We start from the raw sequence: 20,614 nt of genomic DNA, 5'->3' as shown, positions 1-20,614 counted from the left end.
CGGTGCAGATGGGCCACGGGTCCAGTGGGGGGGAAGGCCTGCTCCCCTTTTTTTTTCTCTGACTGTTTCTGTTTTCTGTTTTCTTTTTATTTGTTTATTTCCTTTTCTGTTTTATTTCATTTAAAGTATTTAGGCATTTTATAAAAAGGAGTTTTCTCCACCATAATTACCAGTGTATTATTTAGCACCCACTGAACATTTTTGTTTGAATTTTGGAAAACTTTTATTTTTCACTTTAATTATATTTGAAGTTTGAGCTAGGAGTTTGAAAGGAAGGTGATTCAAATGTGATCAAGCCCTGTTTAGCAACATGATTAGCTTAATCACAGGGGGTTACTGTAGCATGATTCTCAGGGTGTTACAATGGTTAAGAAGCTTGTGGACAAACACACATGCACCAAGAAATGGCAAGTGAAAAGCTTCACAGCTCCATACATGGCAGAGAAGTATTTGGACTCATTTAGGGCAGATGAAAACATGAGCATGAAGAACTTCTCTAGGGTGGTGCAGGAACAATGGAATATGAAGCCTACAAGGAGTAAGCTTAGGAGAGCAAAAAGGTTGGCTCTTAATATTGTCCATGGAGATGAGGAGAAACAGTACAATAAGCTTTGGGACTATGCAAATGAATGGAGAAGGTCAAATCCAGGGAGCAGATTTTATTTAGCAGCAGATACAGATGGTACTTTCCTACACTGCTATTTCTCTTTGGAGCCATGCAAGAGAGGGTTTATGCAGTCTTGTAGGCCAGTAATCTGCCTAGATGGATGCCATTTGAAGACCAGATATGGAGGTGTTCTTCTCACTGCAGTTGGACTAGATCCAAATGATTGCATCTATCCAATTGCTTGTGCTATTGTTGACATTGAGAACACTGACACCTGGAGGTGGTTCTTATCCTCTCCGAAACAAGACCTAGCCATTACTGAAACTGATCTGTGGACTATTATGTCTGACAAGCAGAAGGTACTTTCATAACTTGGTCTTTCATTTCCATTCTTCAAAGTTTCTGCTTCCACAATTGATATGTCATGATGCTGACATTGTCTTTCACATTTCTTTTAGGGTTTGATCAAAGCTGTCAGAGATTACTTTCCACATGCAGAGCACAGGTTCTGTGTCAGGCACTTGTGGCAAAACTACCAACAGCAGTTTAGGGGTGAAGTGCTCAAGAACCAGCTGTGGAAATGTGCTAGGAGCACAACTCCTTCTGATTTTGAACAGAACATGGAAGAGCTTAAAGTGATAAACTTTGAAGCATGGAAATGGCTGTCAGGGATGGACCCCAACACTTGGGTTAGGGCATATCAACAAGAGTTCCCCAAGTGTGATATTCTTCTCAATAATGCATGTGAAGTGTTTAACAAGTAAGTTGCATCATTGTTTGTGTTTTTCATCACATGAAGCATTCAACAGGTAGTTCTCCATCACAATAATCTTCTGACATGAACCAACTGTTGGCTGTAGGTACATTCTTGAGGCCAGAGAGCTCCCCATATTGTCATTGATCATGACAATAAAAAAGCAGTTGATGACAAGGTTCTACAACAAGAGAGAGGAAGCAGAAACATGGGATGGCACTGTTTGCCCCAAAATTAAGAAAAGACTTGAGAAGAATGATGATTTGTCAGCTACATGTCATGCATCAAATGCAGGGGATGGAATATTCCAGGTAATCTAGCCTGACTTAGCATTTTGCATATTCATCCTGTTTTCTTGCATTGATTAAGTGCCCTATGTCATCTGTGTAGGTTGATAACAAAGAGAGATCTTACATAGTGGACATAAAAGCTTTAAGTTGTACTTGCAAAAGGTGGGACCTCAATGGCATACCATGCCATCATTCTGTTGTTTGCTGCAAAGATGAGAGAATTGAGCCTGAGGACCTAGTTGACAAATGCTACAACATTGCCTCATTTCTGAAAGCCTACCAGCCTATCATCATGCCAGACAGAGATGAGAGAGAGTGGGAAAAGATGCATGGTCCAGTGATCAAACCCCCACCCAAGAAGAATGACAAAAAGGGAAGGCATCAGAAGAATAGAAGGAAACAACCACATGAAGCCAAGGACAAGAGAGGAAGCAAAAAGCTCACAAGGCATGGTGTGGTCATCACTTGCTCTCATTGCCAAGAGGAGGGTCACAACAGAGCAGGTTGCAACAAGAGGAAAGCTGGTTTGCCACCTGTGAGGCATGTGCCACAACCACAACCTATTCCTCCTATTCCTGTTGACTCATCAGATGATGAACAACAGAATGTGCATCAAGTTGAAGTTGATTCAGGCAGTGAAGAAAGTGAAGAGGAACCAGTAATAACTCAGGTTTGTCTTCCTTAATCATTGTCAAGCTTTACATATTCACATTGACAACAATTTATGACTTGTGAAGTGTTCTAATGATGTTACTTTCATCTTTTCAGGAAGTGTTTGGTGACACAATGGTACAACAGATGAGAAGGGAGAAACAATCATCTAGGAGACCTGGACTTTCTCAGCAACCCATGCCTGAATCAAGCTTCATTAGCTCAGCAAGAGCTCAGAGCAGTAGCATGCCACATGTTACTACAACTGCTAGCAGGGATGGTAGTCAAGCCATGAAGCTCAGGCAGATGAAGATGGAGAAAGACAGAGAAATGGCAGAGAAGAGAGATGCTGCACTGGAGGCACTAAATGCTGCAGCAGAGAAGAGAGCTGCTGAGGCACAAGAGAAGAGAGACCTGGCTGCAAAGAAGAAAGCAATAGAAAGAGAAGCAAAGAAGCATGAAACACAACAGAAAAGAGCTGCTAATGTTGCAAAGAAGAAGGAAATAGCTGAAGCAAATAGAGCAATTGTCCTATAACAAAGAGAGAAGAAAACAGCAGAGCTGGCAGCTGCTAGAGAGGAGGCAAGGAAGAGAAAAGCTTCTGAGCTTGCTGCCAAAAGAAAGGAAGATCAGCACAACAGGTCCAGGCTGAAGAGGGCCTCTACAAGTGCACATGACATGGGAGGTGGCTTTACAAGCAAGAAAACCAGGAAGGTCAGCATGTTTGATGAACTGAGAGAGCCTAGGAAGTAGAAAATTTGGTCTGTATCAAGTTCTTCTGGTGAACTAATCCAGCATTTTGGTGTTTCTTGTCATGTTAAACTTAAATTTGGTCTGTGTCAAGTTCTTCTGCTGAACTTAACCTTACTGTTAAGCTTGTTAGACATGTGCTTTTGGTGGATCTTTACTATCTTATTTAACCTGGTGCTATGTTGTGCTTGCTATATATGTTGCTTGTCATATATATTTCTTGAACCTGGTGATCATCTTTGTTACATATCTTGTGATGATCATCTTTGACATGCTTATCATTTTGCCAACATTTTCTGATTTGTCACTTACCACTTATCATTATGTCAGATCACAATATAGTAATGCAAACAACCCAACTGTGATCATATATATTGGCCAACAGGAAGACATAATATGCAACATAGATTGATCAACAACATACTTCCATTACATTACTAGCTTACTAGCATCTTCATACTACCAACAATTCAACAGGTCACACACAGCACACACACAAGCACACCTACTGCCAAAGCTATCTTCAACATCATCACACACATAGTTCACTCCTCCTCTCCTCAGCAGCATCACACACAACTCTTGCATCACTTCATCAGCAGCATCACACACAGCACACACACAAGCACACCTACTGCCACAGCTATCTTCAACAGAAGAACAATCTGCCTGCCAACCTACAACAAAGATTCACTCCTCCTCTCCTCACAACATGAACCCCTGAATCCTACTGCCACCATCCCTCTAGCTCTTCTCTGTTCATTGCGCCGCTCCAGCTCTTCTCTCCTGTCTTCAGACCACCCAATTGCATCCACAGCATTATCTCCAGTGAGAAACATCTTCTCCACCAAGTAAGCAACATACTCCCTCTCCCAATGCCAGAAATTGCATCCATTCTGTCTCAACGAATGCAAAATCAAAGACCAAATGTGCCAAAAACAGAGACCAAATGTGGCAAAATCAATGCTTTCCAAGACCAAATGTCAGAGAACTTACACCATGGCCGGGGCAGCGGTAGTAAACCCATCCAGGGTGATCCTCAGTGCCGGAAACATGCTTCTTCACCATGGAACTACACCCCCACGGGCAGTAGATGAGGGGGATGAATGGACCGCCGCCGCGGCGAGAAGAGCGGCAGGAGCTCGATGCAGACATGCTTCAGGGGAAGAACAACTCGTTGCAGAAGCGGCGACGCCGGCGGTGAGCGGTGCTGGGCGGGGAGTGGGTGACGACAAGACGACGCCGGCTAGGGATTTGGTGGCCGACGGCGAAAGAGGAAAATGGCTAGGCATTTGGAGGACGGTGGGGGAGGGGGTTTTAGTACAACGCGAAATTTGCAAAATAGCCCCCCAAATCAACTCGCCAGTGCAAAAGAACCCCCGCCTCGCTTGCGTGGCAGGTCAAAGAGTCAAACAGTACGCCACGTGGGACAAATACGGCGACGCAGCGTACGCGGTGACCTGCGCTGTTAACAAATGTAATGATAAGCACCGTAATCTGGGTATTCGGTAATCCAATGACCAAAGTGAACTTTGTGATCAAATACAGTGACCGCGGGTGAATTTAACTCTCCTCCCACCCATCCCAAACAAAACAAGCAAATAAAGCGTAGGCCCCCGGCGGCAGGCTCCTCGGCCCACGCCTCTCCTCCCTCCCAAAACCGGCAATCGTCAGGAAGAACACCGCCGCGGCGCATTACACGCACAGACAGCAAGCTGCCCCCCCTTTCCCCCCACCAACGTGCCAAGCAAGAACCTCCCTCTTCCTCCCCCACCGCCCAAGAACCTGGAATCCAGGATACCAGAGGTGGGTTTCTTTCTTTCTTTCTTTTTTCTTCCTTTTGTTTTGAATCAGTTGGTAGATTTTTGAGTTCTTGATTCGTTCGCCCCGTGTAAAAGTTGCCTGCTTCCGTCAAGAATCTGGCGGAACCCTAGCCGCCTTCTCGGATCAAGTTTGAATTCTTAGGCCCTCACGAATGATTCGACTCTCCACCCCTCCCAAACCCCTCCATTTGGCGTTCTTGATTTTTCCCACGCGTGGCAACTGGCAAGTTAATTATCGTCTCCCCTCAAGAATCCGAACATTTTTTTTTTCAGTTCTCAGCGGAACAGAGGAACCAGGGTTTCTGGCAATCTGTTCTGCCCACTCCGCAAGATAAGATCGAATTTCAAGATGGAAAGGAGAGGGTTTTTCCCAACTCCCAACTTCTGTTTCCGCCGCCATAAAAGAACCCCCTTTTACAAGCCGTATTTACGAATTGCTGGGCACCATTCGATTTGTTGTTGCTGTCATCTTTTTCTGTCAATCCTTAGTACTAAACCACTGCTGCCATGTGTCCAGACATGCCGCCGAGGGGGAGGAAGCACTGGTGCAAGCAGTGCAAGAGGAGCTTCCCTTCCGGGGCCTCACTCGGAGGCCACATGGCGGTCCACAGGAGCCGGCGCAAGAAACAGCCGAGCGGCACCCCGAGAATCGCCGGCGAGAGATACGGCCTCCGGGAGAGGTGCCCCAAGACGTCGTGGCTGTTAGATTCTTCTTCCAGCGACGACGATCGGTGGGCGTTGTTCCCCAAGACTGAATGCCAGTTATGCTTCAGGTCTTTTGCCTCCCCTGATGCCCTGTCGATGCACATGAGGATGCACAAGCGCCGCAGGAAGATGGCATCGGTAGGTGATGGTGATCACAATGCTCCTCTGTCTGCTGCTCCAGTGATGAAGAGGAAGAGGTCGAGGAGGATGGTTATGGACACTGTTCCTTCCCCAGTGATGAAGTCATATGGAATAGAGGAGGCCGATGCCGCACGGATTCTTGTGACGCTTTCAGGAGATAATGGCATGTGCTCAGCTTCTGTTGACTGCGGCGAAGGCGGTGAGATGGACGCCAACGTGGCATTGGCGTTCGACACGCTCGTGACAGAGACGGGGCTGAGTTCTCCTGATCATCATGGCCCGGTTGGAGATAATGAGTTGATGGAGCCAGAGCCTTCTAGCTCTTATGAGGAAGGGAAGTTTGTCAGCCTTTCAAAGGTGTTGAAGGCAACAGCTAGCTATGACTGCAAGCTTTGTGGACAGGTCTTCACGTCTGGTCAGGGATTGGGAGGCCACAGAAAGCGTCACAGTTTTGCTGATCATGGTAGAGTTGCAACAACTCAACCGTGTGAAGAGCTGCTTCCACCGGATCGCCGGTCGCTCTCTCTCAGCCCACCAGCTCCCAGCATATGGAACTGCAGCAGCACAATACCAAAGCCTGAACCGAATCCGCTGTTGGTCGCAAGCAGCCTTTGGGATGAACGAGTGCTGGGTGTTATCTGAAATTGGTTACAGTTTCTTCATAGATCTTGTAGCTAATCCACATTTTTTGCTAGCAGTCGATAGCCAAAGAGTATGATACCAGGAATGATCTCTGTAGTCTGTACAATCGTTCTGGACAACTCTGTCTTTTGGATTTGGCAGTGGTCTTACATGTTGCACTGCCTTTTTTGGTTCCCAAACATTGAAATGTACCCATTAACAATCAGGGCATTAGTTCTAGATTGGTTATTCCCTAGTAAGTAGAGAGCAGCGTCGTCCAGGTTGCAGCAATTCAATTTTATTTTTATTTTTGCCTCCGAGAGTCTGTGGCAACTGTTATGATCTCCAAATTGTTCAGCTCATTGTAATTTCCTAGTTTAGTTTTGGCTCAGCTTTGCTTTGGCTTCCAAATTGGTTCGCCTGATCATGTTTCAAAACAGCTTATCGCTCAGCTCTAGCTTTGATCAGTATGTAGTATCATATGTGGCTGTGAAGATTCAATGCTTCAGTTTCCTGGCATTCAGAATGTGTTTTGATCTTTCTTGTGTGCTTTCTTCATTCCAGACTGATACTTTCCACATGACAGAAACCAAATTACAGAAATCTCATGCATGGATTGTTGCGGATAAAACCAGTTCATGCAATCAATGATTTGTAGTCTGTGCTCTTCATACCAGGCAGCACCTTTCTGTTGAAACGATTTGTAGTATGTTCCTTGTATCCAGCAGCACCTTTCTGATGAAGAAATATGCTCACTGAATCATGCAGATAACGCTTTCTGATATCGTCTCAGCGTGATAGCGGTCTCATGTTTCAAAGTGGCCTGCCTAAGCCCTTGATTTTTCTTTTTCTGATGAAGGCTCCTATTTCTTCAACTCTAGAGGTCATTAGGTGTTAGCCCTTGATTCAGTTGCTCCAGTAGTTGTGGTTGTGCGAAACATTTTCCAAAATGTATGGCTTTGTTTTACAAGTGCTCCAAAGGTTAGGGTTCTGTGGGACTTGCATGGAAATCCTGAAGAAAACGGTAACATGGAAGTTAAGGTGAACAAAATACTTGAGCAACAGAATATCATCTTACAAGTTCTTCCCTGTTGGCGGACTCAGCGTGGTGCCTTGGAAAGGGCAAATGAACCTCAAAATCCAAGGAATTTTTAGATTAATTTTTCTCTATTGTGGTCTGATGTGTTTTTCCAGGCTCAAAATTTATAGCATACCATATGATATGAGAAAAATCATAGCAAGCAAACAAGACTGCAGATTGTGCAATAGCAGGCTCAAAACAAAAGTACCTTCTTCCAGAAATCAAGTATCCATACCATAAATTTTTTGACAGTAATGGCAAAGAGCCGGTACATATATCAACATGTCGTGTACGCCATCAGATTAACAGTTTCACAAACATGGCGTGACCAGGATGAACAGTTCCCAAAATACAACCTAACCAACTGGAGAAGGCCTTGAATGTGAACTATAATGACATACAAACATGGATGCTAAAACATCAGAAAGTTTGTGGAGCACTGCATAACAAATGACTCGAGCAATGTTCTTGTGAGAACGTAAAACAGAACGCCGAGGGTGATGGACACCGGTAGCGCGGGCAACGCCTTGCGGTAGAATGCCAGCAGTAGCAGGGTGATGCCGAGCCCCGCAATTATGGCAAGGTAGCACGCGTAGACTGTCATGTAGTCATACATAGCCGCCCTCCCGACGAGCACGCTGTAGAATATGAAGTCCCCCAGCCCAAGCTTGATTGCCCCTGATGAGCCCAACCCAATGCCATCTTCATCGTCGTCGTCGTCGTCATCGTCACTGGTTCTATCTGGCTGTGGCTGGATCAACGGTACCCTCAGTTCAGCAATATGCAGTCTAGTCTCCGGCAATGCAAGCGCCTCTCTGGCTTGTGCATTGGCAGAACCAGAGCTCAAATCTGGCACCGGTGACTCCCTGAGCCTTGAATTACTAACAGCACCAGTCAAGTTCGTCTGCTCCCCGGCTTGGGTCGTCGAATTGGGTGAATTGCCAGCTGAATTGAGAAGAGGATTTCTCCCCAGCACCTCACCAATCACCTCAACTGTGGAGCTGGGGTCCAAATCCCCGCCGGGTTGCCGCGCCCTTTCCCTCCAAAGCCGCCAATTCTGGCCGTGCCTGGGATCCACCGGCCTTGCCTCGTAGACCAGCGCCGGTATCTCCTCGTTCCTCTCAATGGCCAGCTCAAGAAGAACTCTTAAAGGGCCACCGGGGATGAGGACGGCGCCGAGGTCGTAGACGGCCATGGCCACGAGCAGCGCCCAGGTGGTCCACTCGGGGAGCAGCGTGAACCAGAAGGCGGTGAGGACGGCGATGGCGAGGAGCGCGGCCTGGTGGAGCGCGATGGGGACGGAGGCCGGCGAGATCGCGGCGACGGCGAGCGCCGCGGCCGCGTTGGGGAGGAGCAGCGCGCAGGAGACGACGTCGAGCGGGAGGCGGAGGCGGGAGAGGAGGAGGAGGCACATCTGGCCGCCGAGGAGGAGGAGGATCCAGATCGCGGAGAGGCCGAGGTAGGCGCGGAGGCAGGGGGTGCAGCGGAAGTAGAAGAGCAGCGCCATGAGGAAGGTGGCGGCCGTGACGAAGACGACGAAGACGACGGCGGTGACGAGGGCGCTGGCGAGGTCGTCGCCCCCGCCCCCGCCCCCGCCGGCGCCGCCGGCTCCGGCGGCGGCGATGGGGGCGACGAGCGGGGATGGGGACGAGGGGGAGGAGAGCAGGGAGACGAGGAGGACGACGATGAGCATGCAGGCGGAGACCGGGCCGACGATGCGGGTGATATCCTCTCCGAGAGTGTCGAGTATGGTGGCAGATGCCCCGCCGACGGGGACGGCGGCGGCCGCCGCGGGGGCTGGGGCTGGGCCCTCGTCCGCCATATCTTCTCGGTCTCGCGGCGGAGATGGGGATCGTTTGGGCCGTGGTGTTCGATTGCTGTAATAGGAGGAGGCCTTTCGGGAGTTTTGTCTCACTGCGCCGTGGGTCCTACCAGGGTCTCCTCGCCTCCCTACAAGTCCAGACTCGATGCGAAAGATACTAAATTTTGGATTTTATTTCAGTTGTCCTTTCAGGTCTTCTTTTGGAAAGGATCAGGTCTACTATAAAGTTCATCATAAGTACTCCCTCTCTTTTTATTCGTATAATTATCTTTATTATGCGTTCACACTGGTCACATTGCTTTAGAAAAAACATATCTGCTTGTATTTATTCGGGTTTTCATTTTTTTAAGTCATATCTTTTGAACCTTATGTTCGAATTCAGATCCGTTTTCATCTTTGAAATCCTTACGACGATATCTTTGAAACTAGATCCCGCATGGGTATATTTCAATGATTTTTTTATGCCAACTGTAATGCTATATGGTGCAACTCTGTTAGTACAATGTGCAACTTTAGTACTGCTTGGTGCATTTTTTTTCAAAACCAATTTTTTGAGCTACGTGATCCAACTTCCTATGAGGTTGTAACCTAGCAACCGTGGCAACCAACCTTTTTTGATGTGCAAGTAGTATGCTGGCCCTGCCAACTACCTTGTAATCGATGTGCATCTCTTCACTACTTGTGGCTATGTAATTTTTCATGCACGCCCTGTCCCACCCATCTTACCAGCAATATGTGCAACTTAGTCTATTCTTCCAGCCAACTTTCTAGTTATCGATGTGCAACTCCTTGTGTAGTTTGAGTTGACAGGGGTAACATGTGGAGTTGCACATAGTCTGCTAGGCAGTTGGTCGGGGCAACAGACGAAGTCGCACATCTCACCGGCAGGAATAGTTGGATGGTGAAAACTGGACATCCAAGCGGTACTGAAAAGATGCATAGAAACGGGGCGCTAAAGTGGCCCATCTCACTAGCAGGGGTGGTTTGGACAGGGTACTAGCTGGGAAAATTAGACTTCCACAGGGTAGGGGGAAAAATTGCACATCACTATTAGACAGTTGGTCGAGGAAGCATCTGAAGTTGCACATCCACTATTAGGGGGTAGGTTGGGGGAAGTTGTACATTAGCTACTAAGCAGTTGGCCTGAGGAACTGACGAAGTTGCACGTCTCACTGTTAGGGGGTTGGTTCGGGTGGACGTGCCATCAGTGAAACTACACGTCCATGGCTAGGGAAAAAGTTACACATCAACTCTGAGATAGTTGCACATTTACTACTAGGTAGTTGCACCTAACGGGGATTAAATTGCATACAATAAAATCTGTCGAAACATACTCATGCGGGATCTAGTCGAAGAGCATGCCGCGCAGGGTTCAATGGTGAAAGCGGATCTTAGCTCCGATGTTCGACTTAAGTTATAACTTTTTAGAAAAATGAAAACTCGAATTAAATGGGTTTATATCTATTCGTGTGAGTGAAAAGTGAACGTTCACTAGTAGGAAAAAGTTGCACATCGACAGTCATGTAGTTGCACATTGACTCCTAGACAGTTGCATCAAATAGGGATTAAGTTGCACACAAAAAAATTCATCGAAACATACCCATACAGGATCTTGTTTCGAAGAGCACGTCGCAAGGGTTTCAACGGTGAAAACGGATCGTAATTCTGACGCGCGGATTGAAAGTTATGCCTTTTCTAAAATTTTGAAACCATAAATTAAATGCACAAGATAGCAAAATGCATGCCACGAAGGATATGGCTGTACTGGCATTTAATACGCCATGGAAAAAGAGATTAGAGGAGTAATTTTTCGTAATTAAGAGGAGGGACAAGAAATATCCTAAAATGGCCGGCCACTTGTTAACCATCACGAGCGGCTGAGCGCTGGCTAGACGTGTCCGTTTTTATTTAGTCCGCGTATTAGATTTGATCAAGTCATATTTTGTAAACTTTGACAAAGTTTAGAGACAAAAATATTAACATATACAATAACAAATTAGTATTATTAGATTCACTATTGAATACATTTTCACATCATATATATTTGTTATGGTAAATATTTATATTATTTTCTCTAAACTTGGTCAAACTTCACATTTGACTTCAGTCAAATTTATATGCAGACTAAATAAAAACAAAGGGAGTACTACAAAGCATTTCAAAAATAATAAAAAGTACGTCATTATTATAAGACCACCGAACGATCGCTACTGCTGCCAGAACGAGCCGTCGACGCGCTGCTGTCGTCGCTCCCCTACCGGAGCCGGCTTGACCTTTTTTGGTGATAGTCTGGAAGTCTTCGTGCACGTGCCCCTAAGAACCAGTGCCTTGGAGCCGGAGTAGTCGCCATTGAAACCTTGCATAGATCTAAAGCATCTGACACTAAATCTTGCCACATGACGAGAAATCCTAACCTCATCGCCCCCACGGAGACGACAGAAATCTACGCCAGAGCTCCATCGACTACGTTCAAACAGACGAACTCGAGAAGGATCAAAGCCCGGAAGACAAACCTGAAGAAGAAGCGTCGTAATCCGCCCGAGCACCGCACCTGCGAGGACTAAAAAACCGTAACCTAAACAACCGACCAGAAATGGAGGCACTAGGATTCACCTTTCCACCACTGGCCGCCAAAGCGGTAGGCAAAGGGGAGGTGAATCCACATGCTCGTCGGTGAAGTCTGCAGGGAAGAATTTGCCCTATCCGCCTAGAATTAGGAGAGAAAACGAGAGGAAGTCATTGTTTGTTTTAAAATAGTCTATGTAGGTTTAACCAAGTTTTTATGTATATAACTTTGTTCATACTCGCAATCACTATATAATCAATACTTCGAATTTAAGTTCCAAGAAACTACAAAGCAACTTCTACCATACTGTCCATCGCAAAAAAAAAACAAAAACAAAAAAAAACTCTACCATATTGAAATATAGGGTTGCAGGCGGAAGGCGTCCACAAAGCCAAAAAAACTAAACTTTTTTACTTTAATAATTGTGTTAGTCTTAATTTTCACCCCGCCTGAAATTGCTCAGTGACATCTTCTCCGTGATTTTACTCTTTGCAAGACAAAATAGTGCCAAGATATTGGTAAAGAAACTACTACCTCTGTTCATTATTATAAGCTGTTTTATAAAAATAAATTCTAAAACAAATATAGGCGCATTTTAGTGTGTATGTCCACTCATTTCAATCTATATTGAAATATTTAAAACTTTTTATAATAATGAACGGCATTGCCACTCTTCCACCTTCAAGAAAAGGTTTCTAGAAGACCTTTGAATCACACAACTAAGAAGATAGCAAGCCATGACCAATGAACGGACTTGGACTGAAGATGATCAAGAAAAGAAGTGCAGGTCATCGAACCACATGATCTTTACCATTGTGTCAAGAAAAGATTTCGACTCTACAAAGAATCAAATCAACAAAAGCAATATGACACAATAACATAAATTCATTCGATCTGAATAATCAGCTCTGCGAAGGCACAAACCTCTCTGACTAGATACACCACCAGAAAAAGAACAAGAATTTTATTCGTAAAAACAACACGACCACCACTGGAAAGACGCTAATGAGTGACAATGGTCACAAAAATTCTCAAAATTAGGAGGTTCTCCACCTGTGAGCATCTACCTCGTCTCCTATGGTCTTAGGGCCATGGAGGCGTGGTGGATCCTAGCCCTTGCCGGCGAGGGCTCCTTTTTTATGTTTTTTTAGTTTTGTTAGGCTTTGTGTCCTGCTCGGAGAGGCGAGGCGGCAGCGGCTCTCTGAAGATGGAATATGGTTCTTCCCGCCTAGTCCCTGTGAAGGAAATATGCCCTAGAGGCAATAAAAAAGTTATTATTTATTTCCTCATACCATGATAAATGTTTATTATTCATGCTAGAATTGTATTAACCGGAAACATAATACATGTGTGAATACATAGACAAACATAGTGTCACTAGTATGCCTCTACTTGACTAGTTCGTTAATCAAAGATGGTTGAGTTTCCTAGCCATAGACATGAGTTGTCATTTGATTAACGGGATCACATCATTAGGAGAATGATGTGATTGACTTGACCCATTCCGTTAGCTTAGCACTTGATCGTTTAGTTTACTGTTATTGCTTTCTCCATGACTTATACATGTCCCTATGACTATGAGATTATGCAACTCCTGAATACTGCAGGAACACTTGTGTGCTACCAAACATCACACCATAACTGGGTGATTATAAAGGTGTTCTACAGGTGTCTCCGATGGTACTTGTTGAGTTGGCATATATCGAGATTAGGATTTGTCACTCCGATTGTCGGAGAGGTATCTCTGGGCCCTCTCGGTAATGTACATCACTATAAGCCTTGCAAGCAATGTGACTAATGAGTTAGTTGCGGGATGATGCATTACAGAACGAGTAAAGAGACTTGACGGTAACGAGATTGAGCTAGGTATTGAGATACCGACGATCGAATCTCGGGCAAGTAACATTCCGATGACAAAGGGAACAACGTATGTTGTTATGCAGTTTGACCGATAAAGATCTTCGTAGAATATGTAGGAACCAATATGAGCATCCAGGTTCCGCTATTGGTTATTGACCGGAGACGTGTCTCGGTCATGTCTACATAGTTCTCGAACCCGTAGGGTCCGCACGCTTAAAGTTCTATGATGATCGGTATTATGAGTTTATATGTTTTGATGTACCGAAGGTATTTCGGAGTCCCGGATATGATCACGGACATGACGAGGAGTCTCGAAATGGTCGAGACGTAAAGATTGATATATTGGACGACTATATTTGGACATCAGAATGGTTCCGGGTGAATTCGGGAATTTACCAGAGTACCGGGAGGTTACCGGAACCCCCCGGTAAGTGTATGGGCCTTATTGGGCCTTAGTGGAATAGAGGAGGAGGAAGCATAGGAGGGGGAGCCCCCCCCAAGCCCAATCCGAATTGGGTGAGGGGGGCGGCCCCCCTTTCCTTCTTCTCTCCCTCCTCTTTCCTACCTCTCCTACTCCAACTTGGAAGGGGGGAATCCTACTCCCGGTGGGGGTAGGACTCCCCTATGGCACGCCCTAGAGAGGGCCGGCCCTCCCCCTCCTCTACTCCTTTATATACGGGGAGGGAGGCGCCCCTTGGAGTCACAACAATTGATCATTGATCTCTTAGCCGTGTGCGGTGCCCCCCTCCACCATAATCCACATCGTTCATATCGTAGCGGTGCTTAGGCGAAGCCCTGCGTCGGTAACTTCATCAACATCGTCATCACGCCGTCGTGCTGATGAAACTCTCCCTCGAGCTCTACTGGATCGTGAGTTCGCGGGACGTCACCGAGCTGAACGTGTGCTGAACACGGAGGTGCCGTACGTTCGGTACTGAGGATCGGTCGATCGTGAAGACGTACGACTACATCATCCGCATTGTCATAACGCTTCCGCTTACGGTCTATGAGGGTACGTGGACGACACTCTCCCCTCTCGTTGCTATACATCACCATGATTCTGCATGTGCGTAGTAATTTTTTTGAAATTACTAGGTTCCCCAATAGTGGCATCCGAGCCAGGTTTATGCGTAGATGTTATATGCACGAGTAGAACACAAGTGAGTTGTGGGCGATACAAGTCATACTGCTTACCATCATGTCATACTTTGGTTCGGCGGTATTGTTGGATGAAGCGGCCTGGACCGACATTACGCGTACGCTTACGCGAGACTGGTTCTACCGACGTGCTTCGCACACAGGTGGCTGGCGTGTGTCAGTTTCTCCAACTTTGTTTGAACTGAGTGTTGCTACGCCCGGTCCTTGTTGAAGGTTAAAACAACACTAACTTGACGAAATATCGTTGTGGTTTTGATGCGTAGGTAAGAACGGTTCTTGCTCAGCCCGTAGCAGCCACGTAAAACTTGCAACAACAAAGTAGAGGACGTCTAACTTGTTTTTGCAGGGCATGTTGTGATGTGATATGGTCAAGGCATGATGCTATATTTTTGTATGAGATGATCATGTTTTGTAACAGAGTTATCGGCAACTGGCAGGAGCCATATGGTTGTCGCTTTATTGTATGCAATGCAATCGCCATGTAATTGCTTTACTTTATCACTAAGCGGTAGCGATAGTCGTAGAAGCAATAGTTGGCGAGACGACAACGATGCTACGATGGAGATCAAGGTGTCGCGCCGGTGACGATGGTGATCATGACGGTGCTTTGGAGATGGAGATCAAAGGCACAAGATGATGATGGCCATATCATATCACTTATATTGATTCCATGTGATGTTTATCCTTTATGCATCTTATTCTGCTTTGATTGACGGAAGCATTATAAAATGATCTCTCACTAAATTTCAAGGTAAAAGTGTTCTCCCTGAGTATGCACCGTTGCCAAAGTTCGTCGTGCCGAGACACCACGTGATGATCGGGTGTGATAAGCTCAACGTTCATCTACAACGGGTGTAAGACAGTTTTGCACACGCAGAAATATTCAGGTTAAACTTGATGAGCCTAGCATATGCAGACATGGCCTCGAAACACTGAGACCGAAAGGTCGAGCGTGAATCATATAGTAGATATGATCAACATAATGATGTTCACCATTGAAAACTACTCCATCTCACGTGATGATCGGTTATGGTTTAGTTGATTTGGATCACGTGATCACTTAGATGATTAGAGGGATGTTTATCTAAGTGGGAGTTCTTAAGTAATATGATTAATTGAACTTTAATTTATCATAAACTTAGTCCTGATAGTATTAGCATATCTATGTTGTAGATCAATAGCTCACGGTGTAGCTCCCCGTTTATTTTTGATATGTTCCTAGAGAAAAATAAGTTGAAAGATGTTAGTAGCAAAGATGCGGACTAGCTCCGTGATCTGAGGATTATCCTCATTGCCGCACAGAAGTATTAAGTCCTTGATGCACCGCCAGGTGACAGAACTATTGCAGGAGCAGATGCAGACGTTATGAACGTTTTGACAAAAGCTCGGTATGATGACTACTTGATAGTTTAGTGCACCATGCTTTACGGCCTAGAACCGGGACGTCAAAAATGTTTTGAACGCCACGGAGCATATAAGATGTTCCAAGAGTTGAAATTGGTATTTCATACTCATGCCCGTGTCGAGAGGTATGTGACCTCTGACAGTACTTTGCCTACAAGATGGAGGAGAATAGCTCAACCAGTGAGCATGTGCTCAGATTGTCTGGGTACTACAATTGCTTGAATCAAGTGGGAGTTTATCTTCCAGATAAGATAGTAATTGACAAAGTTCTCTAGTCACTATCACCAAGTTACTAGAACTTTGTAATGAACTATAATATGCAAGGGATGACGAAAACAATTCCCAAGCCCTTCGCGATGCTAAAATCGGCAAAGGTAGAAATCAAGAAAAACATCAAGTGTTGATGGTTGACAAGACCACTAGTTTCAAGAAAAAGGGCAAAGGGAAGCAGGGGAACTTCAAGAAGAACGGCAAGCAAGTTGCTGCTCAAGTGAAGAAGCCCAAGTCTGGACCTAAGCCTGAGACCAAGTGCTTCTACTGCAAAGGGATTGGTCATTGGAAGCGGAACTACCCCAAGGATTTGGCGGATAAGAAGGATGGAAAAGTGAACAAAGGTATATTTGATATACATCTTATTAATGTGTACTTTACTAGTGTTTATATCAACCCCTCAGTATTTGATACTAGTTCAGTTGCTAAGGATAGTAACTCGAAACAGGAGTTGCAAAATAAACATAGACTAGTTAAGGGCGAGGTGATGATGTGTGTTGGAAGTGATTCCAAGGTTGATAAGATCACCATTGCACACTCCCTTTACCTTCGGGATTAGTGTTGAACCTAAAATAAATGTTATTTGGTGTTTGCGTTGAGCATGAATATGATTGGATCATGTTTATTGCAATACGGTTATTCATTTAAGACAAAGAATAATTGTTGTTCTATTTACATGAATAAAACCTTCTACGGTCATACACTCAATATAAATGGTTTATTGAATCTCGATTGTAGTGATACACATATTCATAATATTGAAGCCAAAAGATGCAAAGTTAATAATGATAGTGCAACTTATTTGTGGCACTGCCGTTTAAGTCATATTGGTGTAAAGCGCATGAAGAAACTCCATGCTGATGGGCTTTTGGAATCACTTGATTATGAATCACTTGATGCTTGCGAACCATGCCTCATGGGCAAGATGACTAAGACTCCGTTCTCCGGAACAATGGAGCGAGCAACTGACTCATTGGAAATAATACATACTGATGCATGCGGTCCGATGAGTGTTGAGGCTCGCGGCAAGTATCGTTATTTTCTGACCTTCACAGATGATTTAAACAGATATGGGTATATCTACTTGATGAAACATAAGTCTGAAACATTTGAAAAAGAATTTCAGAGTGAAGTAGAGAATCATCGTAACAAGAAAATAAAAGTTTCTACGATATGATCGCAGAGGTAAAATATTTGAGTTACGAGTTTGGAATTTAGTTAAAACAATGTGAAATAATTTCACTACTCACGCCACCTGGAACACCACAGTGAGATGGTGTGTCCGAACGTCATAACTGTACTTTATTAGATATGGTGCGATCTATGATGTCTCTTACCGATTTACCACTACCGTTTTGGGATTATGCATTAGAGACAGCTACATTCACGTTAAAAAGGGCACCATCTAAATCCATTGAGACGACACCTTATGAACTATGGTTTAGCAATAAACCTAAGCCGTCGTTTCTTAAAGTTTGGGGCTGTGATGCTTATGTGAAAAAGTTTCAACCTGATAAGCTCGAACCCAAATCGGAGAAGTGCGTCTTCATGGGATACCCAAAAAAAATTGTTGGATACACCTTCTATCACAGGTCCGAAGGCAAGATCTTTGTTGCTGAGAGTGGATCCTTTCTAGAGAAGGAGTTTCTCTTGAAAGAAGTGAGTGGGAGGAAAGTAGAACTTGATGAGGTAATTGTACCTTCTCCCGAATTGGAAAATAGTTCATCACAGAAATCAGTTCCAGTGATGCCTACACCAATTAGTGAGGAAGATTAATGATGATAATCATGAAACTTCAGATTAAGTTACTACCAAACCTCGTAGGTCAACCAGAGTACGGTCCGCACCAGAGTGGTACGGTAATCCTGTTCTGGAGGTCATGTTACTTGACCATGACGAACCTACGAACTATGAGGAAGCGATGATGAGCCCAGATTCCGCAAAATGGTTTAAGGCCATAAAATCTGAGATGGGATCCATGTATGAGAACAAAGTACGGACTTTGGTTGACTTGCCCGATGATCGGCAAGCCATTGAGAATAAATGGATCTTCAAGAGGAAGACGGACGCTGATAGTAGTGTTACAATCTACAAAGCTCGAATTGTCACAAAAAGGTTTTCGACAAGTTCAAGGTGTTGACTACGATGAGATTTTCTCACTCGTAGCGATGCTTAAGTCTGTCCGAATCATGTTAGCAAATTGCCACATTTTATGAAATCTCGCAAATGGATGTCAACACTACATTCCTTAAGGAATTTCTTAAAGAAGAGTTGTATATGATGCAACCAGAAGGTTTTGTCGATCCTAAAGGTGCTAACAAAATGTGCAAGCTCCGGCGATCCATCTATGGACTGGTGCAAGCATCTCGGAGTTAAAATATACGCTTTGATGAGTTGATCAAAGCATATAGTTTTATACAGACTTGCGGTGAAGCCTGTATTTACAAAAAGTGAGTGGGAGCACTACAGCCTTTCTGATAAGTATATGTGAATGACATATTGTTGATCAGAAATAATGTAGAACTTTCTGGAAACCATCAAGGAGTATTTGAAAAGAGTTTTTTCAAAAGAAAGACCTCGGTGAAGCTGCTTACATATTAAGCATCAAGATCTATAGAGATAGATCAAGACGCTTGATAAGTTTTTTCAATGAGTACATACCTTGACAAGATTTTGAAGTAGTTCAAAATGGAACAGTCAAAGAAGGAGTTCTTGCCTGTATTACTAGGTGTGAAGTTGAGTAAGACTCAAAACCCGACCACGGTAGAAGATAGAGAGATAATGAAAGTCATTGCCTATGCCTCAGCCATAGGTTCTATAGAGTATGCCATGCTATGTACCAGACCTATTGTATACCCTGCCCTGAGTTTGGCAAGGGAGTACAATAATGATCTAGGAGTAGATCACTGGACATTGGTCAAAATTATCCTTAGAGGACTAAGGAAATATTTCTCGGTTATGGAGGTGATAAAGAGTTTGTCGTAAAGAGTTACGTCTATGCAAGCTTTGACACCGATCTGGATGACTCTGAGTCTCGATCTAGATACATATTGAAAGTGGGAGCATTTAGCTAGAGCACCTCCGTGCAGAGCACTGTAGACATAGAATATTTGCAAAATACATACGACTCTGAATGCGGCAGACCCGTTGACTAAACTTCTCTCACAAGCAAAACATGATCACACCTTAGTACTCTATGGGTGTTAATCACACAGCGATGTGAACTAGATTATTGACTCTAGTAAACCCTTTGGTATTGGTCACATGACGATGTGAACTATGGGTGTTAATCACATGGTGATGTGAACTATTGGTGTTAAATCACATGGCGATGTGAACTAGATTATTGACTCTAGTGCAAGTGGGAGACTGAAGGAAATATGCCCTAGAGGCAATAAAAAAGTTATTATTTATTTCCTCATATCATGATAAATTTTTATTATTCATGCTAGAATTGTATTAACCGGAAACATAATACATGTGTGAATACATAGACAAACATAGTGTCACTAGTATGCCTCTACTTGACTAGCTCGTTAATCAAAGATGGTTGAGTTTCCTAGCCATAGACATGAGTTGTCATTTGATTAATGGGATCACATCATTAGAAGAATGATGTGACTGACTTGACACATTCCGTTAGCTTAGCACTTGATCGTTTAGTTTACTGTTATTGCTTTCTCCATGACTTTTACATGTTCCTATGACTATGAGATTATGCAACTCCCGAATACCGGAGGAACACTTTGTGTGCTACCAAACGTCACAACGTAACTGGGTGATTATAAAGGTGCTCTACAGGTGTCTCCGATGGTACTTGTTGAGTTGGCATAGATCGAGATTAGGATTTGTCACTCCGATTGTCGGAGAGGTATCTCTGGGCCCTCTCGGTAATGCACATCACTATAAGCCTTGCAAGCAATGTGACTAATGAGTTAGTTGCGGGATGATGCATTACGGAACGAGTAAAGAGACTTGCCGGTAACGAGATTGAGCTAGGTATTGAGATACCGACGATCGAATCTCGGGCAAGTAACATACCGATGACAAAGGGAACAACGCATGTTGTTATGCGGTTTGACCGATAAAGATCTTCGTAGAATATGTAGGA

General features: G+C 44.5%; 2 protein-coding genes across 2 annotated transcripts; one reads left to right on the top strand and one right to left on the bottom strand.

The window, feature by feature from the left end:
* The first annotated feature begins 4,678 nt into the window (after positions 1–4,678).
* On the top strand, positions 4,679–6,977 carry LOC123099574 (uncharacterized). Its single transcript, XM_044521707.1, has 2 exons — positions 4,679–4,858; positions 5,393–6,977. Exon 2 carries the CDS (start codon positions 5,395–5,397, stop codon positions 6,361–6,363), a length of 969 nt encoding a protein of 322 aa, XP_044377642.1. The 5' UTR covers positions 4,679–4,858; positions 5,393–5,394; the 3' UTR covers positions 6,364–6,977.
* Positions 6,978–7,635: 658 nt separating this feature from the next.
* Positions 7,636–9,316, bottom strand: LOC123096119 (presenilin-like protein At2g29900). Its single transcript, XM_044517740.1, has one exon. The coding sequence runs from the start codon at positions 9,243–9,245 to the stop codon at positions 7,836–7,838; it is 1,410 nt and encodes a 469-aa protein (XP_044373675.1). The 5' UTR covers positions 9,246–9,316; the 3' UTR covers positions 7,636–7,835.
* Positions 9,317–20,614: the final 11,298 nt, after the last annotated feature.

Source organism: Triticum aestivum, chromosome 4D (genome assembly GCF_018294505.1).
Source record: "Triticum aestivum cultivar Chinese Spring chromosome 4D, IWGSC CS RefSeq v2.1, whole genome shotgun sequence".
NCBI classification, from domain to species: Eukaryota; Viridiplantae; Streptophyta; class Magnoliopsida; order Poales; family Poaceae; genus Triticum; species Triticum aestivum.
Note: the sequence above shows the minus strand (reverse complement) of the source record. Positions and strands in the feature narration are given on the sequence as shown.